The sequence below is a fragment of the Falco naumanni genome, chromosome 3 (assembly GCF_017639655.2).
Source record: "Falco naumanni isolate bFalNau1 chromosome 3, bFalNau1.pat, whole genome shotgun sequence".
Lineage (NCBI taxonomy): Eukaryota > Metazoa > Chordata > Aves > Falconiformes > Falconidae > Falco > Falco naumanni.
Window position 1 is genome coordinate 19,316,834 of NC_054056.1, and position 26,494 is coordinate 19,343,327.

The 26,494-nt window shown below is 48.4% G+C and overlaps 1 protein-coding gene across 4 annotated transcripts in view; it reads right to left on the minus strand.

Annotated features, from left to right (window-relative positions):
- NFATC1 (nuclear factor of activated T cells 1) overlaps positions 1–26,494 on the minus strand; it is a 111,479-nt gene that overhangs the window by 50,945 nt on the left and 34,040 nt on the right. For all 4 annotated transcript variants that reach the window (XM_040588070.1, XM_040588072.1, XM_040588071.1 and 1 more), the window contains exons 4-6: positions 16,716–16,918; positions 13,443–13,615; positions 10,950–11,090 (exon numbers count right to left, since the gene is read on the minus strand). In XM_040588070.1, coding sequence (XP_040444004.1) covers positions 10,950–11,090; positions 13,443–13,615; positions 16,716–16,918 — 517 coding nt within the window. The remainder of the gene's footprint in view (positions 1–10,949; positions 11,091–13,442; positions 13,616–16,715; positions 16,919–26,494) is intronic.

Consider the following 26,494-nt stretch of genomic DNA (forward strand, 5'->3'; position numbering starts at 1 on the left):
GAGAAGAATAGATGTTATCTAGGATTTCACTGCCTGTACACAGTGTACATTATATAGCCTTCCAGCCTGCAGCTCAACAGTCTGACTGCACTGGCTGGACAGTAAATCTGTATTTATATTCATATATTGCAAGTAAGATGGTGAAACTAGCTCTACCCTCCCAAAGCAACCCACTACTTGATTAATATCTTGTGAGATTACCCTAATCAATAACGCCTATATGACATCCCAGATTACTTCAACACATCCGCAACAGGCAGGGCACAGATGCAATGCTGAATGATTATGCGGCATCATTTTGAGGTGCTCTGCAAAGGCTGCCTGCCTCCCTATGCAGCCCTGTTAGTGCACACTCAAATCCCTTAGGGATGAAGGATTTGCAAGTTTTCAATTTGCACCCCGGCCCCTTTTCCCTGGAAGTACACTTGCAGTGCTGCGATGACTGGGCTGTGAATGGATGGCAAGGATGGGATCCGAGCCAGAGGAGAGGATGAAGGCCAAGGCAAAGCCTTGTCATTCAGACTTCAGAGTCATCCAGCCCTGCACAGATGCTATCAGCTTCCAGGTGAAGGGCAAATTGGGCCAGGTCTGCGCCTGGCATGGCAACGAAAGTGGCAAGGAGGCAGGTCTGTGGCTTGGAGGAGAGCACTCCCCACGCCAGCCCCGGGCACAACCCGCAGGCACTGTGTCACCCACCAGCAGATGTGCAGATGTGCAGACGTGCAGATGATGTGCATGGGCATGGGTGTGCTAGTGCCACATTTCTCTCCAGGGGCAGCAGCCTTTCAAAGCCGGGGGTGCCACCAGGAACCAGGGCACCCTCCTAGGTTGGTCTTGTGGGCGTCTTTGCTGTGAACATCTCCCCAGCTGGGTACCAGCAAGCCCAATAATAATCTATTCTGTGGAAGCCTATGCCCATGTTTACACACCAGTGTATGTTTTAAAGACTTTTACAAGGGATGGGCTATAATGGTGAACCAGCACCAGCCAAGCAGTCTGCCAGGGGATGCATAGGGGAGATGGGGCAGGAAAAGAGCAAGAAAACAACCAGAAATGCGGAGGGAGTGAGGAGTAAGTGCCTGCAATGTAGCGGCCGGGACCTTTCTTTCGACAGCCTCTGTGGCACTTCGCCATCCTGAGATCTGCCATTTCTGAGGGCTCTGTCAGGAGCAGGATGCCCCCCGGCCGTGGGAGTGCCCCGCACCTCCTCCCCACCTGCCTCTCTGGCCGCTGGATTTCCCCTCTGCTCTTCCATGACTTTTGCTAAGAGACCACATGGCTGGTCTGATTTTTGCCTACAGGATTTCCCTCCTTCTTGCCAGGAAGACCTCCAGCCATTCCCCTGGCCCCCTCACAGCCCACCGTCCTGCTACAGAGACCTCCTCGAGCCCTGCACGCAGCCGGCCACGCACAGCAGGGCTCATGCATAACTGACCTACGTGTTATTTCCACATCAAAGCTGCTGCATTTGTTTGTGCCTCCTCATCAGCACTTTTGCAGCATATGGATTTTGTCTGCTCCTTCAGCTATATGTTTTTGGAGTACTGAGGTTAATATCATGTAGACCTAGGCGCGCCTGTCACGCGTGTGCTGCTCTCAAGTTATTTTCTCTCTTTTTCACCTCACATTAACAATAAAAGAGCCATGCATCAACCAGGTGATAAAAATCCAGTACAAACTGTATCATATAGTACTTTGGCACCTGTGCCAGACGCGCGCTTCCTTGCTGGCTGCTCGGCTGGGCAAGCCAAAAGGCGAGGGACACACTTTGTCTGAACGGTGAGTCTTCTGAGCAGCTTTTACCACAGTACGTCTAACAGACTTAATTATCCTGAGTTCAAGTGTTTGCAAATGAACTGTAATTTTAGCCCAGGTAATTAAAAGGAGGCACTGTGCTGACAACTGATGGGGGTTCATTTTGAGCCAAAACCATTGGAATGATGTGCCAGATCCTATTTTCAGCAGAATGGAAGCTGGTTATGCAATTTGTGCTCTCTGGCATCTCCCCCTATTCAAATTACCATTGGTCTGAGCGTTTTATTTAATAACTCTCAGTAATTCCAGGTCTAGGACACTCACCTTCCAAGTTAAACTTCAGTTTGACATCCCTGCAACACCCCTCTAGAGCAGGCAGCCTCATCCAAGCACACACAGCAGAGCCACTCACCAGCAGTCATGACAATACTTCACTCTGTTCTTGGTTCCACTCATATGGTCATCTCCTTGTCTCACCAATCTCACTTCCCTCTGGGAACCTCTTGTAGGCTGAACCTGTGACTTCACAGCTGAAACTGAGTAAAATATTCCTGGTCCATCTTTTTCAGTCTAATCTGTTTCATATTTTCTCAGAGACTATTGGAGAAACAAACCTCACAGCCAGTTTAAACCCAGTTCCAAATTTTCCTTCCATGAACAATTCTTTTCCTCTACTACTTCTGTGCTTGATGCCAACACCACCACCTGTACTGTAGCTACTCCTACTTCTTTCTCATCTTAAGACGCAAGTTTGATCCAAATGCTTCCAATTCTTCCTTCCTGATCATTTTTTAAGACACAAACTCTTCATTTTATCTACATAGCCACAACTTCTCATCTTCCAGAGACATCCCAGTATGGCAACCCCTCCTGACTTTTCAGCAGAGTCTAAACAGTAAGCTTTTGAATGGCATTTTCATCCTTTCCATCTCGTCCCCATCACGCCCCTTTTCTTGTTTCTTTTGTCCAAGATGGCCAGGCTCAATCTTAGAGATCCCTCCTCCTCGCCTCTGATTATCTGCCTTGACATCAGCTTCCCCACAACCAGGCACACTTTGGACATCTCTTATCTCTCTGTTCCTCTCTTCAATGTCATTGGACTTTTGAAGGTGTAATCTTACTCCCTCAACAGACCTAAAAGGAACATGTTCCTCTCCCCTCATCTCTCCCCACTTTCCTGTGATGCCCACCTGCGCCATGAACCAACTCTTAGTGATGTCAGGGAAGTAACAGGAGACGATGAGCTGTGCTTTCCTGAAAGATGTAAGCAATTGCTCCCCAAAACTAAGTACTTTGGAGGTATCCCCTTATATCATAAGGTTTTGGCAGTGGTGGGGCTGCAGGGGTGGCCTCTGTGAGATGCCAGAAGCTGCCCCACGTCACACAGTCACCTCCAGCTGGCTCCAAGTTGGACCTGCCACTGGCCAAAGCTGGTGGCACCTCTCTGACAACACATTTAAGAAGGAGTAAAGAGCGCTGCGCAGCAGCTGTGGGAGTGGAGTGACGATATGTGACAGAGCGGCAGGTCAGTGCAGAAGGATGCAGAGGAGGCTCCAGGTGCCGGAGCAGAGGCTCCCCAGCAGCCCCTGGAGAAGACCATGGTGAGGCGGGCTGGCCCAGTGGGCTCCTGGCTGGTGCTGTGGTCTGTGCAGAGGAGCCCGCGCAGGAGGAGGTGTTTCTGGCAGGAACTGTGGCCATGAGGGGCCCCTGATGGAGCAGCCTGTTCCTGAAGGACTGAACCCCATGGAGAGGACTGACACTGGCGCAGTTCATGAAGGACTGCCTCCCATGGGAGGGAGTAATGCTGGAACCGCAGCCCCTGCTCCCCGTCCCTCTGCACCAGCCGGGGGGAGGAGGGAGAAGTTGGGAATGAAGGAGTGAAGTTGAGCTTGGGATGGGAGGAGAGGGTAAAGGTGTGTTTTATTTTTGCCTCTGTTTCTCACTGTCCTACTCTATTTTTAATTGGCAATAAATTACTTCCCCCAAGTGGAGCCTGCTTTGCCTGTGGCAGTAACTGGCATCTCCCTGTCTTTACCTTGACCACTGAAGCTTTTCCTTCTGATTTTCTCCCCCCTGCCCTGCTGAGGGGCAGTGAGCGAGCGGCTTGGTGGGCACCTGGCAGCCAGCCAAGGCCAACCCACCGCACTCCCTTCCTCTCCTGTCTTCAGGCACGGACTTCTGTTGGCATCACACTCTCAGCTTTCTGGTAAGGGCTGTGAATTCCTGTGTGTTTGGACAGAGGGCCCTGCTGGAACCGTAACAGTAAAAACTATCTGGAATCTTGGGCTAGTTATAAAAGTTCAGAGACAAAGTTTTGATTGCACAGATACAGCTGCTTGAAGCCACTCAGTCTGGAAAAAGACAGGAAAGAATAAACTCCAAGCACCCAGTCACAGTTTCTGTAATAATTACAAATTTACAGGATTACTCAGACAAGTGACTTTTAACTGGAGACCATATGGTCATTCCTTCTTTCTCTTGTCGTCCACAGTAAGTATCTCTGATTGATTGATCTCGTTCTTCACCGTGAGAGCAACACCCTGGATGAGGCTTGCTGCCACCAATACCACCTCATGCGTATGGCTGCTGTCCCGCTCTGTCTTCACCATTCCCCAGACTAAACAGCCAGGAAAAACTGACACGTGCTGACATTTCCTACAAGCTACATCACTGCTCCTGGGTGCGCGTGAAAGGGTTCCACCATCAAATGACTCCTCCATTTGATGACACTATTTGCCCAAGGATATCTATTTCTGGGCAGTGGCCAAACCCCCCTTCAGCTATCAATACATCTCTAGGAAATAGGTTCAAGTGACCTTCACGTGAACTCCATGCTCCCAACTTGTATGCCTTTGAAGTTTCCAGTTTATCTAGTTTCCAGAATTTTTAACCTCACTGCACATGAGTCAGCGTGCAACTGCTCACTGCCAACTGGAATGTGCATCCTGAACTTGGATAAACAGACAGATAAAGACAAAATTATGTAGTATCTATCCATCTGACTAGAGGGGGAAAGGGAGTTTTGCCACTGGCTTATTTATTATGTGAGCTACAGTCTGATTACCAGCGTGAAACATGACCCCTTTTTGGCCAGCTGCCCCCCAAACTGTGACTGCTACTGGCAATGGAAAGATAAATGGAAAGATCTCTGAGAATGTAAGATCTTTTACCAAATGGAGCTCTGCCAAGACTCAGGTCACCCGTCTCCCCATCACATCACATCACGTCAAAACAGACTCCAAACCCTGAGTTCCAAAGAGTAGCTGAGTCAAACCAAAAAGCCCACACGCTTCCCCAGCACATCCGTTCCGTCCACATGCCACGCAAATGGTTCGTCAAAATATCATTTTCCAGAACTTTTTGTAAGTTCTCCCGCAGCTGAAACACTGCACTGGAGTCACCTGCCGTACAAAGTAACTTTTGCTCACAGAACATACGGGAAACAGAACTGAAGTTCTCTGACTGACATTTTTACCTTAAAGCAGCAACTGAGTGGTTCTAATCTTTGCCAGAGACAGTGAAATTTGAGAGGAACAAAAAGACTTGTGAAATGCTTGAGTGGACACTTAAATTCATCCAGCTTCCTTCTTTTCCATATCACATTTACCTTGTGCAAACATGCGGCTGACCAGCCTTGACTGCATGCCTAACGGGAGGCAAACTGTAAGTTTTCCCATCTGAAATACTTACAGAAAAGCATGATTTCCTTTGGCATATACACCAAAAAATTTGGTGATTTCACCCAGCTATCTTTCATCTGTTCTAGTATAACTATTACCATGCCACGTCAGCGCCTTCATGTTCTAAGAGCAAAACCTGTTCCAGCAGGGAAGAGGAACAGTTTTGACAGAAAAATCCATTTAACAAAATGAAAACAAACAGCAGAATGAACAGTTAGAAGCAATAGCTAAATCTGAAAAACTATTTGGATTCTTTGAAAATACTCAAAAAGGGAAAAATCCCTGGAGGAATTGTTGCTTAGGTGCTGTTTAATTCTTTGTCTTTCAGGAACTTGAGTTTCAAAGGCTTTGGGCACAACAGCTGAGGGTGTTATGCAATTAGGTTACAGGGCGTGTAGGTGCTAGGATCACTGTTGGTTTGCAGTCTGAGTAATTAACAACAGGTTCAAAAGCACTGAAGTCTGCAAGCCTGGAGTTACTCGGAGATAACAGCACTACAAATTGTGAGCTCTGTTAATGTCTGTCACAGAGTGCTGCATCTCCAGGGAGGGATGCCTGTCCCGAGGAAGCTCAGATGCGGGCCTTGGACCAGGACAAAACGGCCCTCGGCATTAACAGCCCAGAATCAAAATTTCAAGGTCAGTGTTATTTGAGAGACTAACCCTGTAGTGAAGTTGGGTGATACATTTCTGCCTTTTCGCTCTTTAAAACTCTTGCCTTGAGCTCCGGTCACTAAGCACAAAACCAAAGAAAAGGGGCTGGAGCTCTAACTTAACTAGTGGAAACTCAACTGAATGATAATTAGCAATAATACACCACATATCCATTCCTTCCCATAGATTGCAACTTTCTAATAATGCAGATTTCAGTCAGTTTAACCTGATCTCTTAGGTATGTCTAGACTTGGCCAAATCCGTGAAGTGCAGAAATACTTGAGCTAGTTCCAGTGCCAAAATTGTTCTAGCTACAGGAGCAAGCGAGCGATTTCTGAGCAAGGAGGGATTTTTGGGGTAGATTAACTCTTTCAGATCTTAGCATGACACTCCTTCTAAATCCCGAAACATCCCGGGCCACTCTGCAACTTCCTAGAGCGTGCCAGGGAGACTATATCCCTAGCTCTCCCGCGTTCTGGTGCTTGGGATATTGGCTTTGAGTTTCATCAGTGAACTTTCACTCATCAATTACAGGAAACATTTTGTGAACCAAGTGAAGAGAAACTAGGATTCTTCCACTGCAATTCATTTCTATAAATCACTAATCATAATCTGATACACTAGAAGCCAGCAGTCTGGCCATTTCTGTTAGGCTTTTGTGCTGCTTTGTGTTCATTACCTTCAAAACACTAGCTTGGAAAACAAATACAGTGTTTGCAGAAGTTGTTACCAAAAAAAGGCAGCTGATGGATATATAGTCCTTAAAATATACTCTCCAAACACCTCTGCGCTTTCTGAACTTCCCTCAAGATTTTTGTTGCCTGGTACATTTATAATCTAGAATTGAAATAAAACGTTTTTTAAAGGTAACTAAATAAAACCAGTGTCTTTTAGGATAATTCTTGCAGATGTGCGTGTTAGGAAAGATCTTGTCCCTCCTAGTCAGACACCCCCTCCCACAGCCAACAAACATCAGCTACATTTCACCTGCTTCTGTAATGACAATGCACACTTTGCCTTCGAAGTGAATACCAGCATACAGACACCAAGGGCCCTTGCTTGTAAGTTGCAGACTTTTTTATATTTTACAAAGTACTAATTCTTCTGACAAAAACCAGATTGCTACTGGACAGCCTAAACCTAGCACCCAACAGTCACGACACGCAGGCTCACAAGACCCTTCTGAAACCAGGGAAAGTGTGACTATGAAGAGAGGCAGAAAGTGAAAAATAATAAAAACAATTATTATTGTAATTTGTAAGAGACAAAGTCATTATGGGACTCTGAGTCTGATGAAATTCTGAGAGTGAACTGCTCAAAGCACATTCAGCACGCACAGTTTTACTACCACTAGGTTTCTTGGACGGTCATTTTATATCATCATTCATCACTGGAAAATACGGTCTGATGTGCAAGCAATAAAACATTGACCAAAATCCTGTAAAATAAGGACTCATTTCAACACATGAGAACTTTTTTACGGTACTGTAAAAGGCTTGAGCAAATTTTAGTCCACTTCTGAACAGACTCATTATTTATCCAAAGGGGTGCCTTCTGCCCCAGCGCTGGACCACACCAGGAGGGCTTCTCCTCACAGAGGAGGTCCTCACAGTGCTCCTCCCACGGTCCCCTCAGGGTGCCCTGCCTTCATCCCTCCACTGCCTCCTCTGCGAGATGCGGCATCCCAGGACTGCAGAGTGTGTTTTGCTCTGTTTCATCTAAAGCAGCCAGGAACGGGTTAAGCTGAGCACCGAGCTGCTGCCTCCCCTGCTGAAGGATTGATTTGATCATTCTTCAGGGATTCCCTCTCGTATGAGTCACTGCTCAGACTGACTCCCCACGCAGGGAGGCCAGGATAATGCCATTCCTCCAGAGACTACAACAGCTGAGGGCTAGCCCTGAAGACGAGAGCTTGAGACTCATGCTTGGAAAAACATTCAGTGGACCACAATGCACTTGGCAGACTTAAAGAAATTATTCAGACAGAAGGGGATGAAAAAATAAAAGGCAAACAAAAAGTGTTCTGAAACTCTTTGCGTTAACCAATTAAGTATGCAGACTAGCATGAATTAGATGAGCTCCTGGAGACTGCCTCCCAGCCTGGGGACTCTGCCTGAGTGAGGGCTGAAGGGATGAGCTCATGTAGTAAAATATTAAAAGTTGATATAAAAGATACGTTCTCTTTATAAGTGCAGCAATCCCTGTGATCTATTGCTTTGTAATAGCTGTGTTTGGCTGCTACCCACTGGGAACATGATTAACATTCAAATTCAAAAACAAAAGCAGTAACAGCAGCAAAACTAATGAACTTCTCCAGCTAATCACAGAAGTTCATAACCAGCTTCCTAAGAGAAAGAGGAACTGTGCTGGTGTTCCCTCTCCCGACCTACTTTCACAGATGACACCGCACCAATTTACACAAGCGAAGGCTGGTAATGCCTGTTTGTCTGCATTAAATACAGCGACTCGACTCAGAAACGGGACCGGAGCAGCCTGCCACGACGGCGACGATGCACCGCGCTCATCTGTGCCACTGCACGGAGCTGGTCAGGTAAAACAGCCCGCAACTGGCCACAGAATCCCACAGGCCCCTCAGCCCAGCCCAGCCCAGCCCAGCTCAGCCCGCAGCTTCGCTTTTCCCGCACCATTCCAGCAACGCGGCTGCCGCTCCCGGAGATGCTCAGCACTCCCGAGCTGCCAGGCTCGGCCGCTGCAGCTGCCTCCCCCGGGCAGCACTGCCCGGCCACTGGCCACTGCACAGCCCTGCCGCGGCGCTGCCAGACCAAGCAGGGCAGCTTCGGATCACTGCCTTCAATGCCGACCTGAGGATCCTGACTACTCTTCAATGGCAGCAGCTCCCTGCCTGACGCCCGCGGTGCCGCCCTGACCCCGTGCCAGGGGGAGGGTGCAGGGGGATCCCTGGTAGCGCTTTCATGTAGGAGGACACTCCTGCGCTGGTCGGTCCCACCAACACATGCACCCAAGAAGCTCACCCCAGGAGTTTTTCAGGGTGACAGGCAAGGCCTTCTGACCATTTTCATCCTCCCCAGCATACCCGGTGTGCAGCAGTACACTCCTTCATCTCTCACAATGTTTAAAAAATGTTGCTTACATAAATGATTTTCTGTCTATAGGCTGTCTTTGTGCAGCCTCAAATTCCTTTTGCTCCAGGGAGGTACCTGCCTGGATAAGAAGTACAAGGCTGGCCCTGTTCTGCACTTTCGTAATTCAGGGCTACACAGCGAGCATCCTGCTTCTGGCGTACTTAACGCTAAGGGGGACCGTGTCCCGATCCACACTGTGGTACCTGCTGCTGGGCGAGTAGCATCACCATCGTAACCCTTTGGGACATGGTACTTCCCAATTTGTCCAACTCAATAAAGGAAAAGGGGAGAAAATAAGTATGAAGGACAGCACCCCTTAATGCGATTTCCCTCCTGTAATGAGACAGATCAAGGACTTTGCTCCTGATGTGTCACACTAACCCACTTCTGTGCAGCAAAGGAAATTTGAATGTAGACAGTCACACTCCTCCCTCCTGTCACACTATGCAGCGAGCAGAGGTCATTTTTTCTAAATTGCAATACCACGTTTTTTCCTTTTTTTTTAAACTTACTTAAGAAACAAAAAGGGTGCTTTCTGCTCATCTTGTGGCCACATCCTGACTGCATGCAGTGCAGCACTTGGGGGTCACGGGAACGGCACTGACTGGCTCCCGCCGAGCAGCCAGGGCATTACCCCCACGCCACATGCACTTTTGGTGACTTAAACATCACTAACACAGGACTCTACCAGGGAACTTCAGGGAAGTTTGCTCTTCCCCTGAGTCTGCAGACTTGGATGTCTTTGCCTTTAAAGCCTACTCTGTTTGCCCTACTGTCACTTGCCTTGTCCCAGCACCCTGTGCCACCCGTGGCGCCCTGGCTGGGAGCACGGCATGGGAACCCCGTGGGCACAGAGGGTTAAACGGCGCAGTGTTAAAGCTGGAGGCCCAAGACTGTTTAAAGTTCAAGGGGGGTGGGGGGTGGGGGGGGTAGCTGGCAGCTGAGGAATCCATGGCCTGTGCCAGCGCCACGGAAACCCTTTCCAAAACAAGGCTCAAAACTACCCTTCACGATCTCGTTTCAGAGCCTGACTTTGACTCACAGCGCCGCTCCCAGCACCTCTTCCCGCAGGGGCATTTGCACATGTTACGGGTGCATTGTCACCCGGTGACCCGCCACCCAGCAGACATCCCACCGCTCCTGCAGGCACCTCCCTTCCCCACCCCAGCGCCCACTCCGCGCTGCTCACTCTGCTCCAGCCTGGTCCTGGACCTTCCTCGGGAGGACTGGCCCCATCACCAAAGCACTGCAGGAGCTGTGCCGGGTGACAGAGCGGTCCCATTCGATCCTCAGTGTAAACCAGAAACATATCCCTCAAACGCAGACGGTGCCTGGTGATGCCACCAAGACGGAGGTGGCACAGGTACACACACCCGCCCCACCATCCCTACTGCCTCCACAGACTACAGAGAAGTCTAACAAGATGCACCACATTGCAGGTTTTACCGGGACATGCCAGCAGAGGCTTCAACCCCCTTTCACAGCTCCTGCCCCACACAGCCACGGTTTGTTACAAGCACAAATGCCAAACGTTGTCTTTCAATGCCACTATTGTCTACCTGTAACTACACCTGCCACAGCACCAAACCTCAGCGTCAGGCACGGCTCAGATCGCTTTCACAGCTTTGCCCGCTGACATGGAAAACAGATTACATGCAGAAGAAAATGTCATTACCGCATTTACGCTTTCATCATTTGGCAGAGATTTTAAAACAGGGGAAAAAAGGCAGACTGGAGTCTAGATTGAAAAGACATACCTGGTGCTTTCTCCACAAAGATGACTTTGGAATCTTGCAGAAAGTTATGGCCGGTCAGTATCATTTTTTTCCCTCCAATAACAGGAAAGCTGTCAGTACTTTGCTTCTCCACCAGAGGCAGTTCTTGGGCAGATCTTTGAGCTGCAGAGTTATAAGGAAGATAGACAGAAAAAAAAAAAAAAAGTGCAACCACAAACACACATACACACAAAGAAGTAAATACTGCATTAGTGAATAACTTAACTCTTACCCTCATTAGATAAGCTGAGTTTGATATAGAAACAGAGAAAGGTCAGAAGGTTTGCAGGAAACATGGTTGGTTTTCAAGCGCCTTGACTGTAAACAACAGGGTTATCAAACACGGCAGCACGGAGCCGAAAGGCTCACAGAGAACAAGCTGTTCAAAACTCTGCTTGAGCTGCACTGGATCCAAAAGTGTGTTTTCCTTGAAACTCGTTTATTTTAAATTTTCTGCTATCTATAACATATATGCTGTGTGCTTACAAGGCACACATGACAAGACAACCATCCATGTCCAAACTCCGTTCCAGTCACTGCACTGTATTGTCAGTTCTGGAAAGTGTCCTGCAGCAGCCATGGGCCTCGTGGCACAGCAGAAGCATTTACAGCATGCCCCTCCACCCACACCCCAGTGCCAAAGCACAAGGGGACCCATGCAAACAGAATCCGGTGTTCTCGTGGCACATATTTTATACCCCCCAACTGGGACATGGAGTGAGCGTGGCTGTGCTTCAAGGGATGACGTGACATTTTCTCCAGATTACATGGTTCCTCCTGGTGTCACATGCTCTAAGAGATGCACAAAGTTTTTGGCACCAGCTGATTTCACATTCTGCACTGGAAATAGCACTAGCACTTATTTTTTCTCCTGTTTTCCGCTCCTTTCAGGATGCACGTACCACACTTCTGCTCATTACACAACCCTCAAAACTGCAGTTCACTGACACAGATCCAGTTGGCTTCATATTTAGTGGCTTCCTGAGCTCAGCACCTTTGCGCAGACCAGTTCGGGATGCATTCAAATTGTGCCTTATCCTGCTATATAGCAGCTGAAAAGCCCTAGTCAGCTTCAGCAGGAGTGGGATGAAACCATGACTCCTCACACTTTTTGTTTCACCTGTTAGCCTAGAACTTGCCCTTGAATAAGAAACAGCAGGGAAATTATTCATCCCATTCATATCTCCTGGACAGGAGACCGGGCTTTATGCCAGTCTACGTGCTGTAGGTAAGAAGGCTCTGCTATTCTTCATCAGTATCACAGGCTTACCTTAACCTAACGCCCTGCCCACTGCCGACGCTCGTCCGTCTATTTAAATGAACGGCAGGGAAGGAGGGAAGCTGTCGCTGTTGGTCTCACAGCACTGCCCCTTCCTACAGCTTCTGCCTCTCCTGCGCTCGGACTGCCGTAAGTGGGAGGGTGGAGCGGTGTCACCAGTCTGGAGCCAGTGACACTGCCTTTGCAGGAGGAATGCAGGGATGCTCCCTCCTGCACCCTCCCAACTACTGATCCCTGATACAGCACCGTGCCACCAAGAGATCGAATGCTGACACGCTCAGGGACCTGCCAGCCACACTGCGCGGACTCCAGCCGGCAATGACGCAGGGACAAGCGTAGACACAACCCTCCAGCGTGCACGGAGCTAGGGATGGTCAAGCCTTCCTCCCCATCCTCGCTGCTCCCCACCCCCGCAGCTCAACACCCACATACCTGCTGGATTCTAAGTTACTCCCTACCCTGTCAGCATCAGAAAGATCCACTTTGTGGAATCCAACAAAACATTAAAAAACTGTTTCAGTCCACCCAGATGACCAAACTAGCATTGGAAGTTAGGCTGAAATTCAATTTCCACCACTTAGGCTGGAGCGTTAAAGCTCCGTGAAGCAAACAGGCTTGGTTTTGTGTGTGGGAGGCTGAGGAGGCTCACGAAGCAAGAATGATGCAGCCTTTGGAGGGTGCCCCGGTGTATCTGATAAAACTCAGCCTGTTCAATCAAAGAGACCCCAGTGCGGAAACCTGGTTTCTGGAGGCTTTCTGAAGCCGCAGGGAGCTTGTGCCAGTGTGGCAGCTCTAGTACACTGCTAGGTCCTCATCAAAGGGTTTGGGGTTTTGTTTGCTGGTTTTTGCTTTATGACGGAGAGACAGAGGGTGAATAGGACATGATAGCTGCTTTCGAAAACTCCTACAGCAGCTACCTGTATGACAAGGAGTAGCCAAAAAAAAACAACCCCAAAACCCTCCCTTGTCATTCCCAGGTCTACTATTACTCCAATTCTGTTTTAAGCACGATCTTTCCTATAGAAATCAATGCACACAGCTACACGTTTTTTCTAAGACATGGATATTTTGTCTTCAGTATAAACCACCTGCTTTTGGAAAGCAAATTAAGGTTCACTGACTAGAAGGCAAAGCAAAACCAATGTATAGCACATCGGTGGCACAATACCCTGCGCAAGAAGGATGTTGCTACTTACAGCACTCAATGGGGTTGGAGGCTACTTGCAAGGAGAGGGTCCTGCCATTGGCTTGTGGGATGTGAACCCTGAAGACCAGCCGCACGCGTGTGTTCTTGCGACCGATGTCTGTCTCTCCCTTGCGCAGCTCGATGTCAGAGTTTCGGAGCTTTAATATCCCGGCACAGTCGATGCTATCCAAAAGGAAACACAGAGCAGTCCGTTTCAAGCAGACCTCAGGAAGACATGACCATGCGGCATCTTCCCTCTCTCCTGTACATCCTTCTTAAAAATCTGAGTCGGACATGACCCAATGACCAGGCTGAGCTCAGCGGACTTTGTTAAGCCTAGTGCTTGTATCCACAAGTAGCTGAATTGGGGCTATCTGTAGCTAACAGCTGCCGTTGAGCACACAAATTTAGGACATTACTTCAGTTCCCAGAGGAAGAAAATCTAGAAGATCCTTCCTCCCCAATACATCCTGTAAGGATGGTACTTACAGATTAACCCAAGCCTGAAGAAACAGCGAGACTAGAAACGTCAATGGGATGAGACAGTACCGTGGCAAGTGTTACTAACCCAGAATGAGGGTTACTTACGATTTTGCCTGTTACAAATCATTTGGAGAAAAATCTGACATGATTTTTATTCCAGGGCACAGTCCTGAAAATGCTTATTAATGAGCACAGCTTTCCCTGAGGTCAGTTCTACTGTCAGCATGTTTGGAATTGAATGAGTTGGAAATACTCTCAAGCTGAGCATTGAGCTGAAGCTCTGCATGAAAGAAACCTAAACTCAGAGTCCTCCCTCCAACATCACAGAAAAACACACTTTTCATCAGACAGAACTACTACTATTTCTAACCTCTCTCTCCTTTTTCTTTAACGTTGGTTTTCTCCTGGATGGGTTTACAAGTCAGGATTTTTGTCAAAGCAAATTTCAGAGGAAGTTCCCAGAACAAAAGATATATAAACATACGTGCTCAAAAAGCCACTGCAAAAATACCTCCGCTTTGGCCACAACTACAAAGCCTACACGGCAATTTCTTCTGGATACTGGTCTCTGGCATGCATTTTATTACGCTGAATATGCATAGTTTAATTTTATTTTGCACTCAAAGAGTTTAATTCCCGCCCCAGACCTTTGAAGCTCTGTTCTGAAGCAAAGTGCAAACAAGAACTATGGCAGCACTGTCCTGATCTGCATTTTTTCTGAAGTATGGATTTCAGAATAACGAAGAGGCCCTTGCTGATACAACCAAAGAAACTAATGGAAGTACAAAAGCTTCTCAACAACACATAAGAGCTGGGGAAGTCATAAGAAATATGAAACATTTGTACCCATGTCAAAATTCTACACAAAGATCCATAAGGTATGGAAGAAACAGCGTGTTTCTCAATGCTGTCCCTCTTACAGCAACACTCGTAAAATAAATTCAAAGTGCTTAATGACAATTAGTTCAGAGCCAATGAAGTTCAGAGAAGGAACAGCATTTAAACTCAGGCTTGGAAGGTCATGGACATTAAAATCTTAAGTCAACAGAGGCAGGTAAATGTGCAAAAGTCTAAACATGCAGATGAGCTTCAGTGTTTCACTGAATCAAGGCCTGAATACACAAAGTATGTGTGAGAAAAGACCTTGGCTCCAAATTCCAATTCATTGTTAGCGCTACATGAGGTTTTAGACTCCTGACGTGGAAGGCTGATATATGCCAAAGCATTGTTTGTGGTTCTTGAGAGCGCTCTACTACAATCTGGCACACGTCATGAAAATATTCAGCTTGGCTCCCAAACTGTGTGACTACCTTTAGTCTAGGGAGAAAGATGATTGAAACAGTAACAACGTTCCTAGATGGCCAAAAACGTGATTCAAACTGGATAAACAGAGGGCCAAATAAGCACCGCGTGGGTACAGACTGGTAAAATCCCAATAACCTCAGTGAAGCCGTGCCAGCCTGCCGCAGGCAGCGCAGGGGGGCAAGAATTTTGAGACTTGCCATGGCTTTTAACACAATGCAGTGACAGAGGTCCTCAGGTCTGGAGCCATCGCCCTCAGCCCAGCTGGCAATGCAGCTAAACACATTCTGGCTCTTCTATTTACATGAGGCACTCCGGGGCATGTTGTACATGACACTGCAAACCAGCCTCTAATAACCGGCGCATGCAGCAGGGCTTCAGGTGCCTGGTACCGCTTCCCACTTCATTAAGGCACAGAAAACTCTATGAATAACAAGGAGCGAAACTGTGATTTTAGTAAGCTCCCTGGGATTTTCCAGTGTTGTTTGCTTGCCTTCCATCTGCCTACCCGCTTATCTTTCTGTCTCCCTATACATACACACTAAGGTGTGTGTGTCTCTATATAAATACGACATGTTCGCACTGACACGCACGCCGGGGGCTGTACGTGCACACCAGCACACAGATTCCTCCCAAGGCAGACACTGGGTAAGGCTCAGGATGATTTGAACCAAGGGGGAGAGGACTCTGATAAGGGCTAGGATCACTTCAACGAGTGGGGCAGAGAGGATGGGATTAAATAATGCAGAGGGTCTTGCATATGCCATAATATGACAGAGGGGGATATTTGAGCCCTTATATACAATCCTGTAATGAAATTCACCTGTGTGTAATGGACCTATGGGGCACTTCATTGTCACTCAGACTCCTACTAATACAGAGATCCTAAGACGTCCATGCCTGCTTTCCTGCATAGGACTAAATATACCCCACTTTAGTAACTCCAACCTGTAAGGTGTATCACCTTTACTCTTCCTCTTCATTCTAGAAGCTTTGCTTCTAAACAAATGCCATGAAAATGCTGATTTTTATTACGTAAGAAATAAGAGTAGTTTTATTTGTCTCAAAAAACCACTCGGGTACTTGGAAATGCTCTCTACGAGTTTCCTTTGACATCCAAAGATAAATTTTAATAGGCCCTGTTCCTTGTGCTAGTGCATATAGGAGCAAGAGGTGTCATATTTAGAAACTAAATGCAGGAGCTGAGGTAGGAGATATTTACAGCTTGGTAACTGAGATACTTATTTTAAATAGCAAATAAGCACGTTGGCTGAAACTCTAGAATGAAAGCAATCAGTTGTCATAAATATTTGTGAAGTTCATTTTGCTGTTAAGCTGATGAGGGGCAATTTGTCCTGGCAAAGATGTGAAAACCTACTATTACAGAGAGAATTGGAAAAAAAAAAAATGCTAGGAAAATTGTGTACAAACAAAACCCAACGCAGAAGAAATCAAGTGAGGCAACCAAGAGGAAACTGCTAGGATGCTTGGGTCTTACATTGCTCTCATGTTGTTCTCTGGCAGAAGTGGAATTTCCAGGACTTTGGTGTTGGAAAGTATCGTTTCGTGGCTGGTGGTGGAAACGGTCTTCCCAGTGATTCGGTGAACCTGGTAGAAAGCATGGGGTCGCAGCAGGCGGTCGTCTGCAGTCCCAATGAACAGCTGTAGCGTGAGTGGCTCGCTTTCTAAGTAACCGTGTAGCTGGCAAGAGAACAGAAAACGCCCACTGAGCACCATGCACATAAACTGCTAGGAATCAATTAAATTTTTATAAGCAGGAGAGCCTAATTCAAGGAGAGAACTTGCGACAGGTGCTATGTGTTAAGTTTCCCCCTTCCATTTTTCCTGTAACGTAATATTGGTACAATAAAAAGGTGCACTCAGAAAATGTCTCATTATCCTAAAGGACCTGAGGCACTTTAGATGGGGCGAGCTTTGGAGCGCTCCCGCTACCTCCACAGAAAGCTCTGCATAAATTCTGCTGCGGCGTTTCGCAAAAAAACACAATGAAGCCAATGTTCCCTCCCAGTACCAAGGGTGGCAAAAACGGACGGGGTTTGCCAGTGGGCAGGACACAACCCACCTACCCCTGAGCCTCCCGGATCATCCCTCGTGCAGCCACAGGCTGCTGCTCCTCACACATCCCCTCATTAAGTGATTTTTATGCTGGTAAATACCTCCTGGGACAGCATGGGAACAGATCACATATACACGGCGAGTAGCTCACCATGTGTGTCAAATTCTTGTTATAATCGCACAAAAATCTCATTGAAGCTACTGGGCCTGACTTGAACCTCATCCACATTACAGTGGCCGCTCTGATGACAACAAGAGTTATTTCTGCCGCCAGCGGGGGCCGAAGCCGGAGCAGAGCCTGACCTCACCCCCACCCCCTCCTGAAGAAGCTACTCCGGTTTCACGGTGGTGCGAAGGAGACCACGGGTGGAGCTGCCTGGGGACGGCTCCAACCTCGGCTTAACGCTGCTGCCCGACGCTGGGAAACGAGTCTCTCAAAAATAGTGACCTTGCAGCAGTCAGTTGCGACGCCTGGTCCCGAGGAGGGGAGGGTGCTGCCCCTGCCAAGAGAGGAGCGCAGCAAGGTGATGATGGCTCCCAGGAGATGCACAGAGGAAGCCTGCATGCTCTGTCGTAGGTTTAGGCTCCTAATCGAACGGTTCAGGTGGGTTTGGCAACAAGTCACCCACCGCCACTAAACCTGACAGATCAAAATTAGACCACTGGCCTTAATTTAGTAAGAAGCAACACTTTTAATTTATGGTGCACGCAAGTTCAAAGCAAAGCAAAGCTGAAAGCGAGTGGACACATCTGTATCAAATGTTGTTGATGATTGTGTTTTGCTTGCCTTCACTCTCCTTAAATCTTAAAAAGTAATTGGTGGCTTCATCATAACATAAGGCCTATCTCCCCAGGGTATTTTACCATCTGACAGCAGGAATGCTATTGAGAGCAAAGACCTCTAGTCACTTTTGCTCCATGAGCTCTGCCAAATTCTGGTGAGTGCCAACACAGGCACGGAGCCTTCCCAGTGCTACCGAACACAATGACGGCAACAGGAATGCCTGAGGCCGTGATTCAGGTACCGTGGTGACTGAGGCATGTGCGAGGAAGGACGCTGTGCCCAGGCATATCTCCCATCGCCAATAGAAGCTCCCAGAACGGCTGGTGGCCACGGGGAAGTCCCATCCTATTCCTTGCTGTCCCATCCCCACGCCTGACAGCCCGGGCACGCACCAGCGGGGCTGGCAGAGTGACCTGGATTCAGCCCGGGCTGATCCCACAGTGGCACAGCCAAGGTGACGGGTACTGCGGGGCAGCTTTGATCGAGTGGCACGCAGGTTTGCAGGGGGAAAATAAGGCAGTGTGACACACCAGCCGGGTAAACGTCTACACGTTATCAGCGGTCACTTCTCCAACTCGTCATGGATGGTGCTTTTTATAGAGAGTGTAAAATTAAAACAAACACATATTGAATTACAAGGCCGCTTAAAAGGTAAAAATAGACTAGCGAGTAACTCAAACCTCAATTCAGCAAAAGCAAAATCACACACTGAGGTACCCATATGTTTTACTGAATCCGGGCAAAGGGGTCAAAAAATGTTGGTCTTGCATTGGATTCTGCTATTTCAGGCTTTATCTTTAAACCTGAACTTGGCTGCTGTATCTCGCAACCTCCTGCCAAGTCTTGGCTTGTGCTTTTCCCACGGGTTCCTACCGGGAGGCCACCAAACACCCAAAGGCCTCGGCTTCACGCACCTGCCCTCCCCTGAGAAGCATTCACATGCTGGAAAATAAATAATAAGATCTCAGATGCACGTGTTGCATTGTTTTTTTAAGTTTGTGATCTTTAGACTAATTTATGCCTGGATTTTTTTAAAGGCCCTGTCGCAAAGCCATGCTGGGCTCTGCTTTGGGTCCATTACCCCACACTTACCCACTCCCCGGCAGCTACTGCGGCACCTGAGGACAAGTAGTGGCTCCAGCACTGAACAAACGTGTTTTCTAGAGCTGGGAATTCTCAAAAATGTCCAGAAAGACTAATGTAATCACTATACAGTTGATTTTGCTGCCCTCAAAACAGGCAAAATCCGCACTCACGTCATACTGGAAGCTTCATGCCGCATTCTGCCGTAGGAGGTGCCTGATCTCCAATATGTATTTCCCTTTGCATTTTACCCATTGCATCACATTATTTACTTTTGTATTATGTCATATAATCATGTATGCCAACAGAAGCAATAAAAGAAAATGATGCAAGGATTAACATTTAAAGGGGCACATAGTGGGTGACTAATTTTAGATCATGCACCCCACGCACAATTTCTGTGACAGACAGCATGGAGCTCTGGGAGTTTTCAGCGTGCTGTAGGTGTCTGGAGAATGGGAAATGTTTTGCTTACCCTCAGCTGGGCGCAGCAAGAAGATTCTGCGGCTCCCTCAAAATACAGGAGCATAGCATTACCATCATGTCGCTCAGCATGGCAACGAGGGGAGCAGTGGCAGGGAAGGCAGAGCTGCTGTACTGCCGGCTGTTAGATTTATCAACAGGTAAAGGGAATATCCAACAGGACAGATGTAAAAGGGGACGGGGGGAAAAGGGGACTGAGTGTTTTTCTTGGTGAGGAAAGATCTTGCACGTTCACATCCATGCATATTTTCCAAACATGCTCTGGAATACTGTACTCTTTGGTATAACGATTCTGTTTCCTGGCGTGCAACATGGGATGCATGCGTCAGACACCCTATTTTTATCTTTTTCTCTGTGTAACACAGTCCAAAGCTCTTCTCTTAATGACTCAGCGGCTGAGCACAGGTGACAAAGGCTGCTCTCAGCTACAGCATTCATAATAAAGGATATGCCTTCCCTACCAAGCATGCTTTGCTTGGCAATATGTAGATGCAAGTGGAAAGAGCTGTACTTTCCCCTGCTGTGAAAGTGCAAAAGGACTTAGCTGCAAATCTGGATCAGGTGCACAATGTTTTTGAATGAGTTTTCCTTCCCAAATAAAGGTGAGGATACAGCAGTCACACGGTTTAGTGCAAAAGCAGATGCATGCAAAACTTAGGTATGCAGATAAGGCCTCTGTGGTCTGTGTTTTTTGGTTTTGAAATGAAAGTAGGTCATAATTCTCTCGTTCTGACCGACCACTGACTACTCTGCTCTTTTTCCCTCTAAGCAACACTGTTGAAAATGTTTGAACTGGTCTCAAATGATATTTGCATTTATATTGTCTGAAGCTGCTAAGATCAAAATCAGACTTAACTGTGGGCCTGTTTTACACTCCCCTAACTCTATCAGAAGCGATGCAGTTACTGGTAATTAACAGCCAAACAGGACCGATCACAGTTAAGCTCTTTGTCACCCTACATCATCTTACGCAAGAGCAAGGGAAAGGCTGCACCAGCTGGGCGACTGCTCCACCGCACCAAGCTTTCCCTGGGATTCCTACACCTCTCCGTCATCGCTTTCACAACGCCCTCTCCCACCAGCACGTCTTGATTCTCAGCAGCAGACTGCCGCTCATCTCGGCGCCGGGTGCCAAAGCAAATCCCAGCCTCTCCCCGGGGAGAGCGCCGAGCGCTGTGCATCAGGGCTCAATGTTACTGCCCGTCCAGGTGTCGCGGCGCTGAATGCCAGGCATCTTCCTCCGGCGGCCAGCAAAGTGCGAGAGGAACAGTCTGCATCATCCCTCACAGCCCACAGCGACTGCAAGGTACTGCCTGATTCAGTCCTACAGCAACGATAACCTGAGGTTTATCCCAGACATGAGCGCACCCAGCCTGCCTGGATCCCAACTGTGTGCCCGGTGCACATCTATGAAATCTGGCAATGGGAATTAAACAGACTTGAAAAACGATGAGCAGAAGGAGGTGAGGAGCTTTTAACACCAGTGTTAGTGAAAAAAAACAAAACCTCCCCAAACCTCACTATAGTTACTGAATTTTGAGGAATTTTTGCAAATGTCACGTCCAATAACTCAAATGCTATTTCAGCATCAGTGGTTATTCTAAAGTCTGTGAGAAAACCTCTATTATTTAAGCCATGGCATTTATTTTAAGAAACATGGTTGAAATATTCTGTGTGCTCTCTTCCAAGCGCTTTATGCTTTTGGCATGCCGAAGTATCTGTTTAAATGCTCAGAAAGCTACCTGTCATAACAGGGAGCCCTCTGTGCCTGGAGAGGCTCCGGGAGGCCAGCGAGAGCATGGCCCCGTTCCGACGGGACCCCCCAGCCAGGTACACCCTGCACACCCACCCGTGCCGCCAGGAAAAAAGGGAACTGCCCCACAGAACAGCTTTTCAGGGCACTCCTTGGGAGCTCTGGGAAAAGGCTGCAAACACCCAACAGCAGTCCACTCCTTCACACTCTGACTCTGTAAATACGTGAAATGACCGCAGCAGCTGATTTAGGGCTCAGCCCCGCGCAGGGCGCTCAGGGCAGAGCTCCCACAAATACCAAAGTGGGGCATGACCAGGGGCTTCGCATTGACCCTCTAAGCCAGGCAGCAGGCTACTGGGGGTTGCATCCTTAATGATAAGGATGTACCCAAAAATTCCACAGGTAACATCCCTATCAGCCATGCATCTACAAACACGTGTGCCTGTTCTTTGTACGTTCAGTACACAATAAAGGCAACAAGTAAATACACCCACTTATGCCTCTAAAAATAGTGAGGACAACATTGACATTTTCTTATCTAACCACGTAAGGGATGGCCACGCTGCCTGCAGCAGGTACCGCAGCGCTTACGCTCAGCATTGCCTTACACATCCATCCATCCCACCTGCACGCTGAGACCTGCTCAGGGAACACCCGGAGTCGGTCTGGAGAGAATCATAAGTGAGACTAAACACCCAGTCTGGGGAAAGGGGGCTTCCTTCCCTTTTTTTCCCATCAGTGTTTTGAACATAATTCCAATGCTTTCAAAAAGGTCAAACAGGATAAAATCTATAAAACAGTGAAATTTATGAAGTGATTGCTGCTTTCCTCTCTCAGCCAGAGCTCTGGGAGCGACATGCTAAATCGCTTGATTGCTAACTTTCTCAAGCAGCAGGTCTTTTTTGTAACTGCACAAGTGAATGATAAAATGAAACAAATTGTCACATCTTGAAAAAGTACCAAATATACAGCCTCAAGAAGTAGCATCAGCAAGTGCTCAGCATCCTGATTTTTTTAAAAAACCAAATTGAACATCGAACTATTTGAACGACAAAGAAAATGCACAAACATTTTGGGTATTGATTTCAGCTGCGAGCACCAAGCACACATAAAAATAGGGTCATCAATCTGATTTTTAAGAAAAAGAATGTACTTTTAGCTACCATGGAGAAGCACTAGAAGACGTAAGCCATCGCACCATGGGCTTAAATGGGAAGAGGGAAAAGCTGGTCTTGCAAGCAATGACTGTGATGTGAAGCGAAGGCACCGAGGGCGAAGTCAGGAGTCTGGGCATCTGTTCTGGTGTGCACCGCAGAGATCTCGCCCGACCTTCACCTGCCTCCGTGCCCCCGGCTGACACCCAGAGCCTCCCACTGAAGGCTGAGGGAGCCAGCAGCCTACGGCGCTGGTGGAAAAGATGCAAAAAGGCTGCCTTCCTCATTGCAAAATTCCCTCCACCTGTTCTGCCCCTTTTTGGCTCCAAACTCCTTTGCTAGGGGAGGCTTCAGGAAAACACACATCTCAGGTGCCCATGGCAGGTGGCTGTAGATGCTCTCCACTCAGCCTCCTCCCCCAAACCAAAGGGCTTAGTACCCAGTGCCACGGGCGCGGTGGCTCGCTAACAGGGACTCAGGCCCCCCTGCTGGAGGGGGAAGCCGGGCGCCCCCGCTGCGGGCCAGGGCAGCTGCAGGGAGCCAGCAGGCAGCTGCCCCTGCGCTACAGGGTGGGCTCCAGGTCCGGCAACCCCCCGCTGAGGGACACGGAGCAGCCCTGGCACTGCGGACACAGCCAGGCACGCAGTATCTGCAGACCGCTGCAGCACCCACTCACCACGGCGGTGCGCATCATCCCCGCTTCTTTCGAGCCATTTCTCTCCACTTTCAGCATCACGCTCTGCAGGTGCACGTGCTTCAGCCGCTGCCGTACCACACACGTGCCCTTCGCGCTTTTTAGGTTTCTGGCCACCCAGAAGGATGCAGGCTGCTGCAGCACAGCATACCTGGGGCTGAGAGAGGCACATCGTCCTGAGCAGTACCCCTTCCAGTTTTCGGATGAGGTGCAAAGCTCAGCCCCAGACTCCTTGTTGGCATGGAGTCAAAATGAAGGTGCTAAACTTGGCCCACTCGGATGCTCCTGTACACTCTGTTCTCTTGTGAGAGCACAAACCAAAAACAAAGAAAGAGGAGCATCTTATTCAAGATGCAGCAGAGCAGACAGACTTCAGACTAAGAAATAATTAAACAAATAAATAAATAAACCCAGAAAATAAAACACCTCCTTAGGAGCTGAGGTGACCCTCTTCTCTTCTGCAGCTTCTGCTGAACTTTATCTGACACAGTTAACTAATAGAAGTGTCTAATTTATGCCCTTTCTGACTTAATATACATGCTACTGCCCCTTAGTCCTTCACTTACTTCAAGTAAAAATGTAACAGGAATTCCTACAGAGGTTTTTTTTGTGCTGCTTTCAAGATTTATTTTTCCTTTCTAAAACTAATTTTCCTTGGATTCACTCAAACTCTGTTTTAAGATCCAAGTGTAGTCAGTCCACAAATAAAAATAAGATGGCTTGCTCCTGCAAAGGGCTAAGCTTGGGCAGAGGGTGAGAGCTGGACAGGAAGAGTGAATGGAAAACAGCAGGAGTGTGTTTTATGTGGCACTTTCTAGTGCTGCCACTTGGACTTTAATTCAACAGTGCAGCAAAAGAGCAGCTGTTCACATCATGATGAATAAAGATCTATATAAAACTTCCAGCTGCAAATACGCTGCGAGGAATTATTAATCTTAATGTAATAGAATGCTGTACACTCAGTCACTGGCTCACAAGTAATTTCAGTTTCTATCCAGGGAAAAACAGGCTTCGTGGCTGCTGGCTCTCAGCACAGCCATGCAATCTCCTTGTCTAAACAGCCGCAAGACGCTGGTCCCTATTTCTAGGAAGGATTTTCCTCCTCAAAAATACACGTACCTAGAAACCAGCCCAAGTCACACCACTCCTGAAACTGTCAGGCTCACAAGAGGGATGCCCATCAGAAAAGGAGAATGAACGTGTAGGTCCTGGGCACCTTATTCACTGGGACACCGGGAAGTCATTACTGCTCTCATGCCATCTTCTAGCAGAAGACTGAAGAGACGTCCTTCCCCTAACCCCTGCTGCCTCCCCACGCTCCCCAGCCTGGCAGCCAGCCCCCTCCCCACCATCACTCCCAAAGCTCCCCGCGGGACAGGGCTGCGGAGAGCTGCTCCCCGCGGAGGGATGCAGAGGACACCCACGCCAGGCAGGCCACTTAAATGCAGACCTTTTCCTTTGGCTCTCGCAGGGAAGGAGAGCTGCTCCCCCGGACAGCTTGCCCTACTGCATGGCCACTGTGTGAGAGCCTTCGGGGTTGCCCCCGGCAGCTCGCGCGCACCTGCGGCTGGGTGCGATCCTGAGCAGAGCAAAGCTGAAGCACAGGGAGGCTTTAAATTGCATTAAGTAAATGGAGGCTGGCAACGGAGAGAGGGGCTCTGGAAACCACGATTAAAATTCTGGGTCTGGGGGTAAGTCCAGTGCACTAGTGCCCTCCCTGAACTACCCAACCCCTCGATCTACTCAGCTGCCACTCAAACATTTGCCCTCAGCATCCGTAACAGCTGTCAGTTTGGACAGTCACACCCACAGCCATGTAAGAGTTAAAAAAAAAATAAATCACCGGAGCACTGCAACAGGAATTTATTACATATTCTCAAGCAGATACCCCAGGCAAGCTTGTACTTGCGAACCTGCCTTTCGTCACGCCGCTGACACATCGCCTGCATCCAGCACGCTCCCATTTGTGGCTGAGCACAGGCCGGGATGCTCAGGCGTGTGCCAGGTGCCGTCAGCGCCAGCAGGACGGGCGCGATGCCCTCACTGATGCCGCCCCAGCCCTGCTGCCCGTGCCCACCGGTGGCTCCCCCAGACGTCAGGCACCCCCAGGCCCAAGCGCCGTGCTGTCACTCGGTGGCCCGCCAGCGTGGCACGATCTGCGGCACTTGGAACGCCGCCCCTGCAGAGCCGAGAGCAGCGGGGTGCCCAGCTCCGCCGGGGCTGTCTGCTCCAGGCCAAGGCTCCTGGCGGGCCGCTCCTGCACACCGAGATCTGCGCGGGCTTGCACGGGACGGGGGCAACACAGTCCAGGCAGAACACCTCTGGGGTTCAGCAACACCAGTGAGGCGGTATTAGACCAGAAATGGTTGCTTTCCCCTGAAATTTTAACTCCTATCCAAACGACATTTATTTCAACTGCTACTGAAGACAGAAAGCTGGGGCTATGTTTAAAGGCTTTATCTCTGTAAATATTTGGAGAGCTATAAATACTGAGCCATACTCATAACATGAAAATTGGACTTACTGTTCTGTTGCCACAAAAATTACTATAAATATACTTCCAATTCTTAATTTCTTGGATTTGCCAAGAACTCCTTTAAAAAGACAAAAAAAAAAGTCTTATGTAAGACGTCTTGCTACTTAATTAGCCATCGGAGTCAAAGGCCACAGCACAGAGCAGGAACTGAAAACTCAGTGATAGAGGCAGACAAAGCACATAGTGCACTAGCACGCTACAGAGCCCAACGTCCCAAGTGGGCCTTGTTATAATAGGCAGCCCATGAGTCAAACCCTGCCTGCCTTCTGCCTTTGGGGAACGGAGGGAGCGGGGAGGGAGGCTGGCGGGAGGGCTGAAATAAACCTCCTCACTGCTTCTGCAAGTCACATGAATACCGATGGCTTCCAAATTTCCTGGTAACTCTGTCCGCTTTTTGGTTTTGTTTTTTTTTTTAATGCAGAAACTAATTGAAGAAGGAGAGCATTTCAAGACATTTTATAAAAGTGCAGAGCAAGGATGGCTTCACAGCTGAAGGAGCAGTGAGTGGGGCATAGGCTGATCGAGTTCTCGTCTCCAGCTCTGCCAGATAGCTTTTGCTTCATCACGGATACATGACTTGATTAGAGCAGAGAAAATTTCATAACAAGTTTTTACATATTTCCAGCCTGCTCTATGTTTAATCAATTTGGGCTTCAGCCTTCTTATAAAATAAAAGCCAGTAACTGTGCCATGTGGCCGGGTAACTCTTTCTTC